Below are 20806 nucleotides of genomic sequence, written 5' to 3' on the forward strand. Positions count from 1 at the left end.
TAAACAATGCTGAGTTGGTACTAAGGGCCTTAAAGTGCGCCTACAAGATATTCCCCACACCATTACAGGATTACAGGATGGATCCATGCTTTTACGCAGTTTACATCAAATTTTGACCCTATCATCCGAATGTCAAAGAAGAAACATCACAGGAAAGACTCAGGCAGTGTTTTTCAAACCTCCACTTCTCCAATTGTGGTAAGTCCATGAGAATTGTAGCCTACAGTTTTCTTATACTTAGCTGACAGGAGTGGTACCTGTTTCGATGTGCATTCAGAGATGCTAGTCTGCATACTTTGGTTGAAACAAGTGGTTATTTGAGTTACTGTTGCCTTCCTATCAACTCAAAGCGTGACCATTCTCCTTGGATCTCTGGCATCGACAAGCCATTTTTCATTCACAGAAGTGCTGCTCGCTAGATATTTTCCTTTTTTTTTACCCTTCTCTGTAAGTCGATGGTTGTGTAGGAAATTCCCAGCAGATTATCAGTTTCTGAAATACTCAGACCAGCCCGTCTGGCATCAACAGCCATAACACATTCAAAATCAAGCTCATGTTGAATTCAGTAGATCATCTTGAACATGCAGTGTTTCGTTGCCATACGATTGGCTGATTAGATATTTGCGTTAATGAGAAGTCGAACAGGTGTACCCACTAAAATATGTGGTAGGTTAATAGATTCATTATTGTTCCCAAGCATTCTCTTTAGATTAGGCTGAGGTTACGTACAACAAAGAAAGATTCAGGAGGCTGGCCGTCTACATCAGTGTCCTCAAAAGTGTCCGCTTTTGACAAAGGTCTGCTGGTGATGTCAAATTTCTCCGAACTCTATCGAGAAAATATAAAATAAATAGCAGTAGTAGTCGTTTTGAAAAGTTTGAGGTATTGGAAACAAGAAATGTAAACATACAGTATACAGTCTAAAAATAGTCTACGTACTTTGTAGTCAGTGATGACGTTGGAGTTGTGCCTTTCTGTGTTTTCTTTTGTTTTCTTGGAGTTGCTGAGCACATGAAGAAGCTCCTCTATGCCATCCTGCAGCAACCTGTCAATCAAAGCCTTCAGCAAAGGAAGCTGAAAAAAGCTTTTATTTAGACAGCTGAACTCTACTTTTATTACACTATTGCATATTTATACAATGTGGTGCAAAGAGCTCACCTTTATACCGTAGGCTTCAAACATTGTCTCAATGTCCTAAAGTCGAGTGAAAATACGTTGTTCAGATACTTAATAATGTAAAATGAGAACATGTATGCCACAGAAGAAATTATTATATCCTTTATTCAACCTTCATCTCAAGAGATTTTCCTGGAGCTCCAGCGTCACCCTGCAGAAACATGAAAATAAATGCAGTCAGCATAATGTAATTTCCATTCCCATGTTTCTGATGTATAAGTCAAATGAGCATTACCGTTTCTCCTTTCAGGCCTTTTTCTCCTTTATCACCCTGCAAAACAAGACAAATCAGCAACCAAGGCTATATTTCAGGGGTTTTTTTAAGAACTCAGCCTCAATATAAGCACCATTACCACCTTACCTTCAATCCTGGAGAACCCTAAACACACAGAAACAGAGGAGCAGGACATTTGAACATGCATCTACAATGCATGACATCAAGCTCACCATATCTGTTCTCATTGTATTGTAGCCCACAATAAAAATAAGCACTGTAGTCATCACTGCATGATGACTTAGATTTCATGCAGGCGACAAGTGAATTATGCCATGCAACAGCAGAGATGATGTGCCATTTTTTAAGAAAGCTATACATATGCAGAAACATGTGCACAAGCATCAAACTCACAGTAGGTCCTGGAGGACCCATTGGCATTGGGAATGCTTGTCGGATTTCATCAATGGTAGCACCCTGAGAAGGGATAAATGGATATTAAGTCAAACTGTGTGATGTTTTTCTGAATCAACACCCAGCATAAATGAGGAATTATTCAAACCAATGGTGATTACAGGTGTAGTCATAAACAAGTCACCAAAAATGAAGTCATTTTGCATCATGTTTACCTCAGGAGTGACAAGCACCTGCCTCCCAGGCAAACCTGGAAGCCCTGGTTCACCCTTACTACCATCTTTACCCTGCAGGAAACAAACAGCATCATCCAGTTACAGCCTCAACTTCATCACTAAGTTGTGTTTTCCTTCATAAATGTGAATACACTTACATCAGCACCCGCATCTCCCTTGTCCCCCTGAAATGAAGAGTGAAGTTAACACAAGTAAATGGAGAATAAAAGCTTCATAAATGTTTTGATTGCTGCAGCAAATCTAAGAACCTTCTTGCCGTCATCTCCTTTGAGTCCTCTTTCTCCCTGTGAAAAAAAAGTAATTTCATCTAAAAAGAGCTAGAAAACGGCAAACAAATGTGCAAATTGGATAAAACAGTAATCCAGGTGATATCTAATAGCAAAGTGGTATAATTGTCAAATGTTTCTCACATCTTTTCCTGGCAGGCCCCTCTTCCCATCAATGCCAGGTCTCCCCTGTACAGAAGAGGAAATGAAAAAGGAGATTGATCATTATCGTGGATAAACATGTGGCTCCCGCTAATTACACACCTGACGCAAGAATATATTTTGTTATATTGCTTTGAATGACTAAAGACTGTCACCATTAAAAGTGTATAAAAAATGGATGATAATGATTTTGCCGGAGTGAAACTCACAGGAGTCCCCGGTAAGCCAGGCATCCCAGCAATCCCAACCCGGCCTTGATCTCCTTTTTCTCCTTTCTGTTTACAAGCATAGAAAAAAAAGTCTCCTTTTGCAAATATCAGCAAATTAAAATGACAAATGTTATAACAAACTGGGCAAATTATCACTGAGGCAGTAAAACACTCCACAGCAATGCAAAATAGCTGCTGACATGCTAAAAGCTTAGGTGTCTATAAGCACACATAAAGTTGATATACGGAACATAAAGACTGAAAATCATGACTGCATCTTAGCTTTTCTTTTCATTATTCTTTTTTGCTAAGTGAGATAATACACTGTAACTCAGTGATAACTTGTTTTATGCTAATATTAATAGGGCAGTAAACCATATACGGTAATGACAAGAATTTAAGTTCCATAAAAATTCATCCACTCACCGGACCAGGTTCTCCTTTCTGTCCCTGGTCACCCTACGGTTACCATAAGACACCTTGTGAGCAAACTCTTACATGCATACCCTATATGTACAAATATACTGGGCCACTTACACATTACACCTACAAGTGCTGCTCCGCCATGCAAACTCATGCCATGAAGCTCCTGGCGTGCAGTTTTTATTAAGTATTGGTGACCTTTAGGCACTATGCGCCTTGGCACTCCATGACCCCTGCTCTGTAACTTTACATGGTCTAGAGATGTTTGCAATGATACTATTTAAAGAAATTTCCAAAACTGCCCTGCAGCAATAATGAGACCCTGCTACAGGAAAACACCGAGTTTTGTAAAGGCATATGGCATGGCTTGGTGGCAGTGGGAATGAAAAGATCTCATTTCAGAGATGAAGATCTGTGGCCCAATACTTTTTGTCAATATAGTGCACACGATGCCATTTACATGGAAATTTTCAAAATATTTGAATGTGCAATTTCAATAAAACATTTTTATAACCTTCATTCCTGTTTTTCCTGGTAAGCCATCTAATCCATCTCTTCCAGAATCACCCTGCAAGGCAAACAGTTACATTAAACACACCTTTGTAATTAAACAAAAAAAAACCCCAGAACCACAGTAAGTGCAATTTAGAATTATGCACATGCATACCAGAGACTGTCCTGGTAATCCAGGTTTCCCCTCTGGACCCTGGACAGACACATTACGATGTTTCAAGACATTCAAGAAAAATATATTACTTTTGATTTAAAAAAAAAGAAATAGATAAGAATAGCGTAAATGAATTTAGGATCACTTCCTGTGTGGATGCCCCTTTAAACAGATTAACCAAGTTAGATTAATGATCAGTTTTGTGTCCTGAAAGGTAAAAGTTAATGGACTTAATTTTTGGCTGTCCATAAATTAATGGCTGCTTAGTACTTCTAAAAAATAATAATAAGCACAAAAAAAAAACAGAATTAACGGTCATTAGCATGAATGATATAGTGCTGTATACTGCCCTCTTCCTGGTTTCTTCTTTTTTGCATATCTGCCACACTTTCATGTTTCAGATCATCAAACAAATGTTAATATTAGACAAAAATAACCCTAGTAAATACATAATGCAGTTATTAAACGATGATTAAAAACAGATCCAAAAAGTTATCCAAACTAACCTGGCCCTATGTCAAAAAGTTGTTTCCTCTAAAACCAATGAAGAAATGTTGGTTATGCCAACATTAGAAGCAAGAACTGTGATCAAGAGTTTGACGTAACTGGCAATGAGTGTTTCACATCGCTGTGAAGGAAAGTTTGGTCCACTCTTCTTTCCACAATTGTTTTAATTCAGTTAGATTTTAGGATTTTCAAGCAGGAAAGGCACAATGCATTTCAAGGATAATGCCAAAATGTTCTGATTATTCCCAGATTTTGACTTGGCCACTGCAAAACCTCGTGTTTGAGCTTCAGGGTGTGAACTGATGGTTGGACATTCTCCTTTAGGGTTTTCTGGTCTCAGAATTCACGGCTCCATCAGTTACAGCAAGGCATCCAGGTCCTTAAGTAGCAAAACATCTGTTAACCATCACTACCACCATCATTTTTGTTGTTGGTGTGTTTGTCGGTTGGTTGTTTTTAATGAACGGCTGTGTTGCTTTAATGTGAGATTTTACAACAGATGTAAAAGTACTCAAACCTTCCAAAAGGTTCTGCTTTAGTCTCATCGGGTAATATTTACATTTATATTTACATTTTACAAAAATGTAATATCTCACATTTTTACTCAGGTCATCTTATATTAAAATTGGTTTGATGATTTGTAACATGTTAATGTGACAAATATGCAAACATTAAGAAAACAGGAAGTCGAAAAGACTTTCTCACTGCACTGCGTATCACATCCTGTTGGTTACTTCATATGGTGAAAATACTCACTTGTGGCCCAGGCGGGCCCATTTCTCCTCGCAAACCTGGCTGACCTGGCTCTCCAGGATCGCCCTGATAAGAAGGAAAGGGCAAAAACCTTTAATTCTTCCTTAACTGAATGAATTTAAAGTTGTAATGTGCTATTCTTCAAATTACCTTAATTACTCTGGTCAGTATGTTGTCTGAACCAGTCTGATTGAATAAAATGACAGTTAAATTGTTAACAAACACAGTTTCAGTTGATTGGAAACAGACATAAGGTCTCATGGAGGAATGAGGCTTTTTACAAGCTGTGCTTTAACAAGCGCCTCTGTCAAACATGGTTGAACTGATCAAGTAATTATAGAGATTTGTTTACTTGTGTTCCCGGAGGTCCAGGCTTTCCCTTTATGACGATGACAGCACAATGAAAAGAAGACAGACAAAACACAGTTAAAATCTACAACGTCATAGTTCTAAACAAATCCAATATTTGCAAGACAAAGGAAAAATAGTTTGGTGCAATGAAGGATGGCAAACACACAAAAAACAAAGTTAATTACTCAACTTATCAAAAGGGAATGACACAGGAGGATAGCAGATTGAGAAGATATGAAACAGTGACTGACACAGAAGAATAATCAGAAGGCAGGCAGCCAGGAGAAAAAAACCAAACATGTTCACTGATGAGAGAGAGGGAGGGAGAGATGGTGGATACAAACTTACCGCCTCTCCTTTGTCACCTTTTCTGCCATCGGCACCCTTCAAAACAGAAAAGAAATCTCAGGTAATGTTAAAGTTTTGCAATTTCAGTTGAATTATTACAGTTAGTTATAGTACAATATAAAGCTACTGATCTGTACACACATACTAAGCAGAAAGATGAGGATCCTATAAGTGGATCTTCTTAAAAGTGTACATTTAATAAAGCATAGCATTAACTCAGGAAGGCCACAAAGTCAAGCCCAGATCAGCTGGTTCAGTTCGCCACCTTCTACACAGTGAAGTGTTTCAGCTGCTTCAGCAGGGGCACAGCTGCTGCATACCCCCAAGCCCCTTTGCAACCCACCTTTACCGCAGCTCTTCCTTTTAATGCTGTTTCTCACTTAATGAGTAATGTAAGACAGCTTCAAACAACAATCTTCTTTTGACCACAGTTGTGCTGACTGAAGTTTAATTATCATGGCAAAGAACTTACAGGTGGGCCAGGCTTGCCAGGGTCACCTTTTTCTCCAGTGTCACCTGGTTTTCCTGGTAATCCCAATGGACCCTGATCAACAAGTAGAAAGAAATGGAAGAATTTAGCCCTTGACTCATGTTTCACAAATAAAAGTGTCAGATTTAAAGCCTGGCCAGCATTGTAACTACACATTCAGTATACTACATACTGGTTTGTCGCATTTTCAGATTTTGTCAAAATACATTTTGAAGTTACTTTCTAAATTCTGTGGGAAGTATTGTTTTTCCTTTTTTCTTATTTGAACTTTACAACTGTTGAACAAATACCCTGATTCCTCTTTCACCAGGCTCTCCAGCTGGTCCTTGTTCACCCTGCGAAAACAAATTAAATGACTCCGTGGAGGTAATATGTGACGCTGGGGATGATTATAGGGATGTTAAATCATTTTAAAAATAACAATCTTCAAAAGCAACATGTTTAAAAGTCCAAGCGCTGGTCAACAAAACAGTCACGTAACAAACAAATAGACTTTACCTTCATTCCCGGTTCTACTATAGCTCCAGGTGCACCCTACACACAAATTAAACAATAAATCTAAGCAGTAGGAAATATTTAGCCAAATGTGCTAACATTCACAATATACGTGTGAACAAAAGGGAAGAGATAAAATAATTAAATTTTTTCTGGTCCATTAGTTAAATTTTTCACACTGTTAGCATTTTTCTGACACCATTGTTTCTGAATAGACCTGTTTATCAAACTAAATCTGAACTCCACTGTACCTACCATACAAACAAAACTCATAGTTGCTGTAACGGCCACTCAGGATTTACTTACATCTTTACCTCTTAATCCCGGTTCTCCAGGATTGCCAGGTAATCCAATGCTCCCTTTTTCACCTTTAGAGCCATCTTTCCCCTGAGCAAAGACATGACCTCTGATTTACAATGTCAGCAAAAAAAATGTATGCTTTAAAAATAAATAATTGGGGTTTTTAATTGTTTAATACAAATCTGTTGTAGAATTGTACAACATATTAACTGCCAGCTCAATTTGGGTTTTGATGTAAAAAAACAACAAAAAAAAACGGTATTGTCTGTATTTACAAAGAGTGCAGTGGCAAGATTGCATCTAAGAGGTGGGCTGACTTTCGGAAGTGATCCTGCTCCATTTCTGGGACTTCCTTTCTCAAGTCGTAAATAATAAGTAGAAGCATATTTAAATCAGTACACAAATTGATTTGCAACACACAATTTGCTGAGAATTGCACCGATATTGAGACTATATTTAGCCCATTTTTTGTACTTGATAATGAAATTAACTGACTGCGTTTAGAAAAGGAGCACAATGTTTGTAAATCACCTGTAAAGTCACCCTATGAGTACTATTTGGGGATTGTGCTCACACGCTGTTTTGCCCTGTTTAGTAAAATGGCGTAATACAAACGTTATTCAAGTGGTTCAATTAAGTGTTTTAAACTTTAACTGAAGTTAACATTTAGAAAACTTCTAAAACCAAAAAGAATTTTTGGCCATAAAAAAATATTTTTAACATGTCTATGCCTTGTCTATGTTTATGTCTACCCTTAGCTCCTATGAAGTTTTGCCTAGGTATGGATTTATCTGGCAAGATTTGCCAAACACTTGTGTTAAGCATGTGGAAAAGCCAGGTGTTGCGAAGTGCTCACAAAAAAAAGATCATGGACAAACGCAACAAATCATACATAATTTCAGGTAGACCCCTACATGACACTGAATAGCCCACCAACAAAACCTCTGTTTTCACTTGTAGCAACGTACTGTGCAAATTTCCCAAATGCAGCAGACTGCATAGAATGATTGTGTAGATTTTTTTTTCACATCTGCCTCCTATTACTGGAAATTAGTGAAAAAGTATAGAAGAAAAACTAAAATTAAGCAAAGGTGTCAATCCAAAAATAAAAAATTAATGTATGTGTTTATAGTCTATGTGTTCTTGAATACTACTGCTTGTTTTCACCTTGCATGTAGTATTTTGACCCATTGTTTACAGAAAAAATAATTCATGAGAAGAACTTAATGTAACTAGTAATGACTCACCTTTTGTCCTGGTTTTCCTGATAAACCAACATTTCCCTGTAAACAATGAAACTAATAAAACATCTAACAACAACAACACACAGCAATTTCCTGCTTTATGATTCCAGGATGGCAACAGCGTTAAAGAATCAAATGACTCACCCTTTCTCCATTTTCTCCCTTTTGCCCCTGCTGTCCTGGAATCCCAAAACCAGGACTACCCTGCACATATCAAAACAAACCATAACCGTACCATAAAATGATATTCAGTTATTCTATTTGCTCTAATCCTGCAATAATAAAATTGAAATGACCATGATGAACAATATCTCTCCATAACAACCTTTTCTCCCTTGTCTCCTTGTTCTCCCTTTATTCCCTGAGGGCCTGTAGAACCAACTGGACCGATGTCCCCCTGAGAGAACACATACATGAGCACATGTACATCAATTGATAAGAGAAGGCTAAACCTCTCTCCACTCTAAATGGACCCTGTGGACTGTCATTAATTATGTGCCATCCAACAGAGCATTCAGTCTCCCTGAAAAAGCTAATGAGAGAAAATTTTTAATTGTGTTCGATAAGCGGGTCCATGAGATTGAGTCTGCAAAAATATACCAATTAATTAACAATGTTTTCAATTACTCACCTCTGGCTGATTTATTTTAACTCACTTAAGATAAATACGTGCACACAGCTTAGTCTGGTTGAGAAGAAATTAAAAAAGGTGTTACAGCACCCATAGTTTCAGTAGTTTAAATCCTTTTACTCAATGATAAAACCTTTACCTGGAACTAATAGTAATTTCCTTATTTTAATCTTAAATGCCTTAACTGCAGACGAGCAGCTCATACCAACAGAAAAAGTTGTTATAATTGCACTTTACACAGAGTTTGCAACGTCTCTTTGTACGCAGCTGAAAAAGAACAAAATTAAATCATCCAGGATTCACAGCTGACTGCAACTACCACAGCATGACTTCTATATTAGGTTCTTATCTGTTATTATCTCACAGGTTTGAAACACGTGGTTAGCAACTAGTATGATTACTTCATTGTTTCCCATAAAAGAAAAGCAACCCTGGAATAGGTGATGGGTACATCAAAAACCACAACCATTAGTAACTAGTAAGCATAGATCTAATTAAAAGAAAGCTAATCTATATCACAGCCTCCCTATTTCTGATCTGTATCTGTTAAACTGACAGAGGGACAAATGAAAGTTTATAGAGGTTAGGCTTACAAAAAGGGATCCTGTACCACTGTCCAGAATTTATTAGCTCAAACTCAGAATTCTAAATCTATAAAGGATTGTTAAAATCCTGCTAGCCAGCTAACCCCTGGACTGTCCAAAAATGTCTCAGGAAGGAAGGAGTATTTCAAATCAAACAGACAAAAACTGTCTGATTTTACTAAAAGTAAGATGCTGAGTGTAGGTAATGAATGAACCCCCAAAATGTTGGCGTCTGCTCCTTGATAACTGCAGTTCCACCAACATGTAACTTTTTCTTTAAGTGCAATGAGACACAGGGTTCATCCAATTACCAGTCAGGTGCCTGCCTGAATGTGAAACATGTATAAGAAGATGGCAAAAATGAAGGCTGAGATGGAATTATACAGGTAGCTAGCTGCACCGACTGCTGGTGACATGCTTTTTCTCTTTTGTGTGCTTTATATCCCACAGCTTTTGATCAGGTAGGCTGAAGTTAGCATATGGTAGATGGTGAGAAAGACACCAGTTTCCCTTTTCAGATGTCAACCAGTCAAACTGTAAAAGGAATCGCCTGGAAAGGCCGGTTAGTAACACTATGGGGGAATCTCATATGATAAAGGTGTAGATTATGGATGCTGTGACTTTAAAAGCACCTTTCTTAACTTTTCCTTATGTAATTAAGAAGATATAGTGCCCGATGATTGACTTGAGAACTATCCAGACCATACACTTGATGTCCTATGACAGCTGGAATATCCATCACCTCCTTCCCCAGAACCCAACAGGTTAAGCATTTCTTCAAGGACATTTAAGGCTATTTGACATATTTGAAGTCTGTAATTAAGCTGAAAACAATGTTTTGGAAGAATGTTGATGTAGTATACACTGATTGGAAAATTCAGTGGTGAAAATAGAAACAGATCAGCAAAAGTTCTGGAAAAAGCTCACACACTGGTAACTTACCCTGGCCCCCTTTTTCCCAGCTGGACCAATTACCTGTTGTGACAGGGAAAAGACAGTTTAATAGCAAAGCCTCTATATACTAGGTTGAAATATATGAAATGGTTTTCTTACACCCTTCGCCGGGTCTCCAGCAGGTCCTCTTGGACCTTCATCTCCCTTTAATCCCATCGGTCCTGCAGGCCCCTAGAAATGTGAAGGTGAACTGTCAGTGCCACTTCCGTTGTGACCGTTAACTCCAAGCCTCTCTGATAAACGCTGTTTATTTTTGTTCCCAACAAATCAAAACCAATTTCTTCTTTTTATCATAAAAACTAATCTTGTTGAATGACTACAAAGCGTACTACAAAACACAGGAAGATGGCTCTCATGATGACAGTTTTTCCGGTAGCAATCTCTTCCAAAAGATTATGCTGCTTCAAATTAAAAATCACTGAAGCAGAAAAAAACGACCCATTTGCAAAACATACCCACTGAGGTTTGACAATTTGGCTCGTGGATGTATGCAATCATAACCATCTCTGATAGAGTGTAATCTTCCAAACCCAGAACAAAATGACTTCCTCATTTGTTCATTCATCAATCTAAATGTCTGCTTGGAGACATTAGCAAAAGTTATTAATAGGTTTAAAGCTAGTCTTTTAGTTTTCAGAGCCGGTGCAAAATAAAAACACTGCATTTGCCCCTCCCTTGTTTTTTATATTTCTTTATAGCTTTTGATAAATTCTTTTAACATCTGTTCCAATTTATTTCGATCTTCTCTAATCCCCACAGAGTCGAAAGTGTACATACAGGTTCAAATATATGCATACAGTGGGGCAAAAAAGTATTTAGTCAGCCACCGATTGTGCAAGTTCCCCCACCTAAAATGATGACAGACGTCAGTAATTTGCACCAGAGGTACACTTCAACTGTGAGAGACAGAATGTGAAATAAAAATCCATGAATCCACATGGTAGGATTTGTAAAGAATTTATTCTAAATCAGGGTGGAAAATAAGTATTTGGTCACCTCAAACAAGGAAAATCTCTGGCTCTCACAGACCTGTAACGTCTTCTGTAAGAAGCTTTTCTGTCCCCCACTCGTTACCTGTATGAATGGCACCTGTTTGAACTCATCATCTGTATAAAAGACACCTGTCCACAGCCTCAAACAGTCAGACTCCAAACTCCGCCATGGCCAAGACCAAAGAGCTTTCGAAGGACACCAGAGAAAAGTATTGTAGACCTGCACCAGACTGGGAAGAGTGAATCTACAATAGGCAAGCAGCTTGGTGTGAAAAAATCAACTGTGGGAGCAATCATCAGAAAATGGAAGACATACAAGACCACTGATAATCTCCCTCGATCTGGGGCTCCACGCAAGATCTCATCCCGTGGGGTCAAAATGATCATGAGAACGGTGAGCAAAGATCCCAGAACCACACGGGGGGACCTGGTGAATGACCTGCAGAGAGCTGGGACCAAAGTAACAAAGGTCACCATCAGTAACACACTACAACGGCAGGGAATCAAATCCCGCAGTGCCAGACGTGTTCCGCTGCTGAAGCCAGTGCATGTCCAGGCCCGTCTGAAGTTTGCCAGAGAGCACATGGATGATACAGCAGAGGATTGGGAGAATGTCATGTGGTCAGATGAAACCAAAGTAGAACTTTTTGGTATAAACTCAACTCGTCGTGTTTGGAGGAAGAAGAATACTGAGTTGCATCCCAAGAACACCATACCTACTGTGAAGCATGGGGGTGGAAACATCATGCTATGGGGCTGTTTTTCTGCCAAGGGGACAGGACGACTGATCCGTGTTAAGGACAGAATGAATGGGGCCATGTATCGTGAGATTTTGAGCCAAAACCTCCTTCCATCAGTGAGAACTTTGAAGATGAAACGAGGCTGGGTCTTCCAACATGACAATGATCCAAAACACACCGCCCGGGCAACAAAGGAGTGGCTCCGTAAGAAGCATTTGAAAGTCCTGGAGTGGCCTAGCCAGTCTCCAGACCTCAACCCCATAGAAAATCTGTGGCAGGAGTTGAAAGTCCGTGTTGCTCGGCGACAGCCCCAAAACATCACTGCTCTCGAGAAGATCTGCATGGAGGAATGGGCCAAAATACCAGCTACTGTGTGTGCAAACCTGGTAAAGACCTATAGTAAACGTTTGACCTCTGTTATTGCCAACAAAGGTTATGTTACAAAGTATTGAGTTGTATTTTTGTTATTGACCAAATACTTATTTTCCACCCTGATTTACGAATAAATTCTTTACAAATCCTACCATGTGGATTCATGGATTTTTCTTTCACATTCTGTCTCTCACAGTTGAAGTGTACCTCTGGTGCAAATTACTGACGTCTGTCATCATTTTAGGTGGGGGAACTTGCACAATCGGTGGCTGACTAAATACTTTTTTGCCCCACTGTATTCTAATATACTGATATTTGGTTAAATGTGTCTCAGCAAGTTGCAGTTTGACAGGATGCTTTAGGTAGCCATCGACAACTGATCACAAATCCCGCCAGGATAATTCTGGCTGGGGTCCTCTTGGCAGAATTTGTAGGATTCATTTAAACTGGTTGGTTTTCTGGCATTTCCTGACTAAGCATAGTCTACAAATTTTCAAAAGGGTTGAGGTCGGGACTTTGGAAAGGACATTACAGTGTTTGTGTTTGGAGACAGTCCTTATTTATTATTCCATTACTTGTGCAATATACCAGCACCACTGGCAACAAAACAACCCCAGAGCATGATGCTGCTACCACCATGCTTGAAAGTTGGTGCAGTGTTCTTAGGTTTGAAAGTCTCATCCATACTCCTCAAAAAGTAGTAGCAGGATAATTCAGTCTTTGTCTGACAATAAAGATTTTCTCTTTTCTTTTAAACCTCTTAAAACCTTTAAACTTTTAGATCTCTGACATAAACTATATATGTGTCTGCCCAACTTATCACTTTGTAGATCATCTCATCGAGGTCTCTTAATTGTTCCATGCTCTTACCTTAAAACAAGAGCCAATCACGCTAATGAGGTTTCAGAAAAGCCTTTCTTAGCTTATCAGGATGATTGGTTTGCTTTTAAAAAATGACGAAAACTCATTTCTATAAGTTAGCTTTCCGCAATTATTATGGGCCACAGTTTATATTTTTTGTGTGTATAAAAGTGTGTCTGTTGAAATGAATGTGTCACTATGTGTCTGTATGTTGAACTGTATTTATTTATCTTTAAACTGTGACTGTGTTTTGAAAAGCGTTGTATAATTAAACTTTTATTATTATTATTATTATCATTATTACTAATAAATCTGATGCCACATTGTATAAGATGCAATCCTCACTCACTGGGGGTCCTTGTGGTCCTATTGGTCCCACCTCTCCTTGGTCTCCCTAAAGAAGAAAGAAAATTTTAACGCACACTTTTTTTGTAAGCAGCCTTATTCTTGTTAATCTAAAATGAATCTTCACATTCATATGCATGATAATTGTAAAGCAGAAAGAATTTATATGTGAATGAACTCACCTTGTCTCCTGGCTCCCCTTTCATTCCCTTTTTCCCCTGCGGGTATAAATAAATCACTTGCTTTAAATTAATTCATCAGTGATTGTTATGCAGTCTTCACTTTTATCTGTGATAAATCGGCTTCATTTTATTAGAAGGAAGTGCAATTCATTTATATGCATTTAAGTATAAAACATGCAGGGTAGTCATATGTGACTATTCAGTTGGTGATAAAGTGCACACCCGAGGTCCAATGATTCCCTGGATGCCCTGCTCTCCACGCTCACCCTTAAAAGACAAAGTGAAGAAACATGTGAACCCACAATAAAGTTTTAACAATAAGGGGGTTTAGATTACTTTAGGATATTAGCAAAAATCTGAGTTTAAAAATGTATATTTTGGTACCTTTGGGCCAACTGGTCCTGCTAATCCAATATCTCCCTGCATGACAAAAGTAAAACAAACACACAAATAATCCAGTCTTTAATGCAGTGCAGACTATTCTCCAAAGTCAAGCTGATGACTAAACTCTGTGTCCTTCATGTCTGCTGTAAGGTACCTTCTCTCCTTTCTCTCCATGAGGACCTTGAACACCTTGTATGCCAACTCCCTCCTCACCCTGCAAGAAAAAATAAATATTACAAACAATAAAGTATTTTTAGTAATTATGCACTTAGGGTCTTTATAAGCACAAAAGCTGTAATTCAAAATTACCTTTTCTCCTTTCTGGCCTGGCAGTCCTGGTCCCCCATCAACACCAATGGGACCAGGCAAACCTGCAATGCCCTGCAGCAGTTTGCACATGTGTCAGTTTGCGATGTGAGAGACAAAGCGGGCACAGAAACGTCTCAAATTCTGTTTTATTTTTTTCTTAACTAAGCTGCCCGAACACTATCATTTTATCAGCTATGTGCTTACATCTTTTCCCGGCTCTCCTTTGTCTCCTTTCACGCCCTGCTTCCCACGTAAGCCCTTTCAAAAATAAATGAAATATTATAAGATATGCAAACACAACAAGACATATTATATAACAAAATAACCGAGCGGTTTGAAAATAGGCTGATATACAACATTTATGAAAGTAAATTAAAAGTAGGGATTCGGGGGTTTTTTTGAGCAAATGTATAAAACAACAAGAAGACAGCCTTCATACTTACTTTTGTACCCGGCTCTCCGGGATCTCCCTGCGAAGTGCAAACAGTAGAAGCAGCTTTGATTGGACTGTGCTGTCAAAACATCTTTGTGACTCTTCATACTAAATACTCCAAGCTGTCTTGACATTATGTGATGTGCAGTGACAGGCATTATAAAACATCATGAATTAAAAAAAGGTGGGGTGTAATTACAATGCCCTTTTCTTTCTTTGCTTCCCTTGAATTTACGTTACCTTGACAGCTATTCCTGGTGGCCCCGGTGATCCTGGCTGACCAGGCAGACCTGGAGCTCCATTGACCCCTGGAAGACTGGGAGGTCCTGGGGGACCCTGTAACATGCAGTTAAAAGTATCTTAAAATGCCTTAAAGATTACCTTTCAAAAACTACTTGTTTATTTGTTTGTTTTTTGGGGAAATTTTTTATTTTATTTTTTTTGCCTTCTCGAAAACTCACTGAGGAGCCTGGCTCTCCTTTTCGTCCGGGCACAAAATTTGCATCTGTACCAGCTATGACGTATCCCGGCTCTCCCTGAGAGGAAGGCAAAAAAAAAAAAGACTCTGTTCATTGTTGTTGCAGCATAAAAATCTTAAAAGTGCATAAACATCTGTCTCATGAATAGAAAGCAAAATTAAATGCATGGATTACACTTACTCTTTCTCCTCTCTGTCCCTTTGGACCAGGGAGCCCAGGTGGACCCTACCATGAAAAGACTGTTTCAAAAATCCTTTACAGTCTCCAAAGAATATAGATGACACAATTAATCAATCTATATATTTTTTTACAGATATTTTGTTCTCACCATGTCACCTGGAACACCTGTAGGGCCCTGGAAATTTAAAAAGTAATCATATTTTCAGGTTCAGATCAGATAAGTGTGAAATTCTGTTCTATATGGATATACAAGCGTGAGAAAAGGAACGTTCTTGTAGCACTATATGCAGACCTATGATGCACTGCACAACAAATTAAACACAGCATATCAGCACAAACACCTCATGCCAACTGTCAAGCACGGTGGTGGAGGGGGGATAACTTTGCTCCTTGCACTAAGTAGATCAAATGTGAGGCCATCTCCGTACGTCCTGTCGAAGTTCAGACCACAACCTGACTGAAATGCTTGGACCTCAAGAGAGCTGTGCATACACTCTTTGCACAGGACTGCTTACACTGCTGTAAAATCATTTTCATATGACTTTAGGTACCCGTTGGCCAGCAGAACCCGGTGGTCCAGTTCTTCCTGGGCGACCTGGCAAACCAGGAACACCGTCAGTTCCAGGAAGTCCCTGTCAAATTAAGACATTAGAGTCAGTCCTGAAAATAAAAATATTAATAAATATATATATATATATATATATTAAATAACAAATTGCAGAGGGACACAAATACTACTGCACTGTTAGTGGTTTCGATACAGCATTTAAACATAACACTAATTGTATATACTGAATTCAAAGAGGACAGTACACGGGAACTAATTTAATGCAAATGGTTTAAAAGACGAGGTCTTGAACTCTTACTTTCACATACTTTTGAAGCTGAAATGCTCTACAAACATCTTAATTCATGTTTTTGTTTACATGCAACTCTTGTTGCTAAAACTATTTTGCTTTTTGTCACTCATTCTGCATGTGCTAGTATAAGGTAATAAAGGGCAGGTGTTGAAGACAACAAATAATAACTAAGGCATTTATGTGTAATGTGCACAAACAACCTTATTATTATTATTTATGTACATATATTCATGCACATACAATTAACATATGCTGTATGTGCTGATGCTTACCCTTTCTCCTTTTTCTCCTTTTGAAGATGTGAAAGGATCAAACTCTCCAGGGCTTTGTCTGAATCTCTACAACAACATTAATAATTGTTATTTTTTAAAGGTTTGGTTGATGATAAGTAAAAAAGTGTATCTGAATATACAAGGCAGAAGCGGGGCCAGTGAAAAACTGAATAGAAGGGAGAATAAAGTTTAAGCGTATTATTTAAAAGGCGCCATAAAGTAAGGACAAACATACCAGACCAAGACCCAAACTGTCTCCCTGAAAGAATAAAAGATTATCAAAAAATAAAGAAATAAGTTTATGAAATGTTACAGGAAAAAATGCATCAGTTTTGTCTGAGTCAAATACAGTAACTCACCTTTTCCCCTTTTTGGCCCTGAAAAAACAGAAAATTCACATGATTAATCACTGCAGAATAACAAGGTTTAACAACTCACGATTATAACTTTGCAAGAGAAAGAATCAAACAAACCTTCATGCACTGAGTTAGGCATGGACCCTCGGGCTTAAGCATCTCCTCTGGGTCATCAGTGGGGGTGTCTAGCTGAGCACCCTGAAAATGAAAAAAAATGAATGCATTACAAACTATTCAACTGACTTTTAAGTAGACTACAGAAGCAGAGAAGGCTCACTACAAAGCTTCTTTGAATTTGCTCGTCAAGAATAATTTGAATTCTTATTATGCAACACAAGGTTGTATAACAAATTTGAGATGTAGTCTGTTTGTGCTACCAAAAATTCTGAATGAATTATTCACTATTTGAGTCATAAAAGTAAAGCTACTGTTTGCAGTGAAGGGGGGGGGGGGATCTCAGAGCTTCACACGTGTAGTCTTGTGGCCTGAAGAAAGAAACTTCAAAGTTAATTGGTTAAGCAGCAGAGGCACCACATGTAGTACCAGTTGCTGAATTTTCCAGTTAGGACACTTTTTTATGCTCGTCGCTATAAGTGACTTAGTGACTTGGAAAGTTCTATCTGTGATATTGATTCAGAGAAATTTGAAGCTGTTTATCTGCTGCACCTAAAAAAAAAACTAAAAAAAAACAGGTGTGTCTGTCTTTGCCTCCTTTCTTCTAAAATCAAAAATCACCTGCTTATTTTTTTCCTTACAATGTGCAGTTGATTGTTCTCTGGCTACCACACCACAAGATTGCTCATGTCCTCAGGATATGAACAAGAAAAATACATGTACATCCACAACAAAAGAGGGGCAGGTGCTGGCCCGACAACAAGCAAACAACAAAAGGAAAAAAATCAACTGCTTGAACACTGCAGAGCTCCGTTTTTTCCTACTGATTGCACCAGGAAATCTATGACGTTTCTACCACACCTACTCATTTTTAGAAAAGAAATTTTGAGTTTCATTATTGAATGCGAAGCTCAAATCAGCAGCATTCACAGAGGCTTTACTTATTATCAAGGTGTGTGAAGACGGGGGACAGTGGAGCCAACTGCTGAGGATCTATGTGGACAGGTCTATTGTCTTTTATGAAAAACCAGCCTCTCAAAACACATCATCAGAAATGGGCTGAGTCTGCAGTTACGTCCTCTGGTCTGACGTCAAGTAAAGAATGGTGACATTTTCTCACCTGCAGAGCCTTTGTGTGCAAATTTAAAATTAACTGGATGCACCTCTGTGTAATACATGGCCATTAGACACAAATAATAGGCTCCACAGGTGTTTTAGAAGATCCACCTACACGTGCAAGTATGTTCACTTTACAGGCACAGTATAAAAGCTGTCCCAATACAACAAAATCTCCTACAACGCATACTTGTATGTATCGCTTATGAACAAAGATTTTCTACATTTACAGTCATTTATTTGTTTTAGTTTCTTACAGACAGACAAGCAATACCTTTGCCTTATTTTTTTTACCTCACCTCATCTTGTAGTTTGAACTCTGTGATGAGTTCGTCACTACAGAGGCTTCTGATAAATTCTCTCTCCACGGAGGGAAAATCATCAAAAGTTGGTGAATAGAAGATGTTTTTGTAGCTGGTGGGAGCCGCAATTTTATTCAGTTCTTCACGATCTGCATTCGAAACTCCAACTGCCAGGACGCTGACCCCTACAGAGACACAACCGTAACATGATAACTGAATATTTTAGTTTAAACTTTTAATGAGTGAAAAATCCGTTCACGTGTTTTGAACAGTTTATATTATAACTCACCCAAGGCGCGGGCAATTCTGGAGGGTGGCACCACATTGTCTTGGGCCTTGCCATCTGTAAACAAAACCAGAACATGGGGTACATCCTGCCTCATCCCATGAGCCTCCTGGAACAGTTCTTGCAGAACATAGCTGATGCCTTTTGCTGAGGAACAAAAGAACAAAAACAACAAAAAAATAAGTTTTAAGAGGAAGTAATATGACTTTTGGTTAAATTCTGGTAGATTATTTTTGCTATGTCTGTGAAGGTTCTCAGTCATCCAGGTCATCGTAGTCAAAGGAGCTTGCAAAGAAAAGCGTCTGGACTTCTTTAAGTTACTTGAAGACGTTTCACCTCCATCCGAGAAGCTTCTTCAGTCTGCAAATCTTGGAGAGCGATAAAGGACACTCTTTCGAGGATGCCAATGTTCACATTTTGGACAGAGAGGACAGATGGTTTGAAAGAGGAGTGAAAGAAGCCATCTATGTCCACTGTGAGCGACCATCTTTGAACAGAGGCGGTGGTTTACGACACCAACTCTCTGCCATCTACAGGGAGTGCAGAATTATTAGGCAAATGAGTATTTTGTCCACATCATCCTCTTCATGCATGTTGTCTTACTCCAAGCTGTATAGGCTCGAAAGCCTACTACCAATTAAGCATATTAGGTGATGTGCATCTCTGTAATGAGAAGGGGTGTGGTCTAATGACATCAACACCCTATATCAGGTGTGCATAATTATTAGGCAACGTCCTTTCCTTTGGCAAAATGGGTCAAAAGAAGGACTTGACAGGCTCAGAAAAGTCAAAAATAGTGAGATATCTTGCAGAGGGATGCAGCAGTCTCAAATTGCAAAGCTTCTGAAGCGTGATCATCGAACAATCAAGCGTTTCATTCAAAATAGTCAACAGGGTCGCAAGAAGCGTGTGGAAAAACCAAGGCGCAAAATAACTGCCCATGAACTGAGAAAAGTCAAGCGTGCAGCTGCCAAGATGCCACTTGCCACCAGTTTGGCCATATTTCAGAGCTGCAACATCACTGGAGTGCCCAAAAGCACAAGGTGTGCAATACTCAGAGACATGGCCAAGGTAAGAAAGGCTGAAAGACACCACCACTGAACAAGACACACAAGCTGAAACGTCAAGACTGGGCCAAGAAATATCTCAAGACTGGTTTTTCTAAGGTTTTATGGACTGATGAAATGAGAGTGAGTCTTGATGGGCCAGATGGATGGGCCCGTGGCTGGATTGGTAAAGGGCAGAGAGCTCCAGTCCGACTCAGACGCCAGCAAGGTGGAGGTGGAGTACTGGTTTGGGCTGGTATCATCAAAGATGAGCTTGTGGGGCCTTTTCGGGTTGAGGATGGAGTCAAGCTCAACTCCCAGTCCTACTGCCAGTTTCTGGAAGACACCTTCTTCAAGCAGTGGTACAGGAAGAAGTCTGCATCCTTCAAGAAAAACATGATTTTCATGCAGGACAATGCTCCATCACACGCGTCCAAGTACTCCACAGCGTGGCTGGCAAGAAAGGGTATAAAAGAAGAAAAACTAATGACATGGCCCCTTGTTCACCTGATCTGAACCCCATTGAGAACCTGTGGTCCATCATCAAATGTGAGATTTACAAGGAGGGAAAACAGTACACCTCTCTGAACAGTGTCTGGGAGGCTGTGGTTGCTGCTGCACGCAATGTTGATGGTGAACAGATCAAAACACTGACAGAATCCATGGATGGCAGGCTTTTGAGTGTCCTTGCAAAGAAAGGTGGCTATATTGGTCGCTGATTTGTTTTTGTTTTGTTTTTGAATGTCAGAAATG

The 20806-nt window shown here is 39.1% G+C and overlaps 1 protein-coding gene across 5 annotated transcripts in view; it reads right to left on the reverse strand.

Moving 5' to 3' along the window:
- Positions 1-20806, reverse strand: part of col7a1l (collagen type VII alpha 1-like) — a 54397-nt gene that overhangs the window by 8867 nt on the left and 24724 nt on the right. For 4 of the 5 annotated variants that reach the window (XM_042222930.1, XM_014335137.2, XM_042222926.1 and 1 more), the window contains exons 24-70: positions 19011-19154; positions 18719-18906; positions 17307-17387; positions 17193-17210; positions 17069-17092; positions 16834-16899; positions 16253-16333; positions 15850-15876; positions 15702-15746; positions 15504-15578; positions 15283-15378; positions 15053-15079; positions 14814-14867; positions 14610-14681; positions 14455-14514; positions 14301-14336; positions 14139-14183; positions 13917-13952; positions 13739-13783; positions 10524-10595; positions 10413-10445; positions 8581-8652; positions 8400-8459; positions 8259-8294; positions 7018-7098; positions 6715-6750; positions 6507-6551; positions 6199-6270; positions 5727-5762; positions 5380-5406; positions 5178-5213; positions 5031-5093; positions 3768-3806; positions 3615-3668; positions 3104-3136; positions 2678-2743; positions 2451-2495; positions 2289-2324; positions 2178-2204; positions 2020-2091; positions 1805-1867; positions 1538-1555; positions 1412-1447; positions 1289-1327; positions 1159-1194; positions 940-1074; positions 730-828 (exon numbers count right to left, since the gene is read on the reverse strand). In XM_042222930.1, the coding sequence (XP_042078864.1) occupies positions 730-828; positions 940-1074; positions 1159-1194; positions 1289-1327; positions 1412-1447; positions 1538-1555; positions 1805-1867; positions 2020-2091; positions 2178-2204; positions 2289-2324; positions 2451-2495; positions 2678-2743; positions 3104-3136; positions 3615-3668; positions 3768-3806; positions 5031-5093; positions 5178-5213; positions 5380-5406; positions 5727-5762; positions 6199-6270; positions 6507-6551; positions 6715-6750; positions 7018-7098; positions 8259-8294; positions 8400-8459; positions 8581-8652; positions 10413-10445; positions 10524-10595; positions 13739-13783; positions 13917-13952; positions 14139-14183; positions 14301-14336; positions 14455-14514; positions 14610-14681; positions 14814-14867; positions 15053-15079; positions 15283-15378; positions 15504-15578; positions 15702-15746; positions 15850-15876; positions 16253-16333; positions 16834-16899; positions 17069-17092; positions 17193-17210; positions 17307-17387; positions 18719-18906; positions 19011-19154 (2687 nt within the window). The remainder of the gene's footprint in view (positions 1-729; positions 829-939; positions 1075-1158; positions 1195-1288; positions 1328-1411; positions 1448-1537; positions 1556-1804; positions 1868-2019; positions 2092-2177; positions 2205-2288; positions 2325-2450; positions 2496-2677; positions 2744-3103; positions 3137-3614; positions 3669-3767; positions 3807-5030; positions 5094-5177; positions 5214-5379; positions 5407-5726; positions 5763-6198; positions 6271-6506; positions 6552-6714; positions 6751-7017; positions 7099-8258; positions 8295-8399; positions 8460-8580; positions 8653-10412; positions 10446-10523; positions 10596-13738; positions 13784-13916; positions 13953-14138; positions 14184-14300; positions 14337-14454; positions 14515-14609; positions 14682-14813; positions 14868-15052; positions 15080-15282; positions 15379-15503; positions 15579-15701; positions 15747-15849; positions 15877-16252; positions 16334-16833; positions 16900-17068; positions 17093-17192; positions 17211-17306; positions 17388-18718; positions 18907-19010; positions 19155-20806) is intronic. The other variant, XM_042222927.1, reaches the window with a different exon arrangement.

This window comes from Haplochromis burtoni, unplaced genomic scaffold (genome assembly GCF_018398535.1).
Source record: "Haplochromis burtoni strain Fernald_Lab_line unplaced genomic scaffold, NCSU_Asbu1 Contig_98, whole genome shotgun sequence".
NCBI lineage: Eukaryota > Metazoa > Chordata > Actinopteri > Cichliformes > Cichlidae > Haplochromis > Haplochromis burtoni.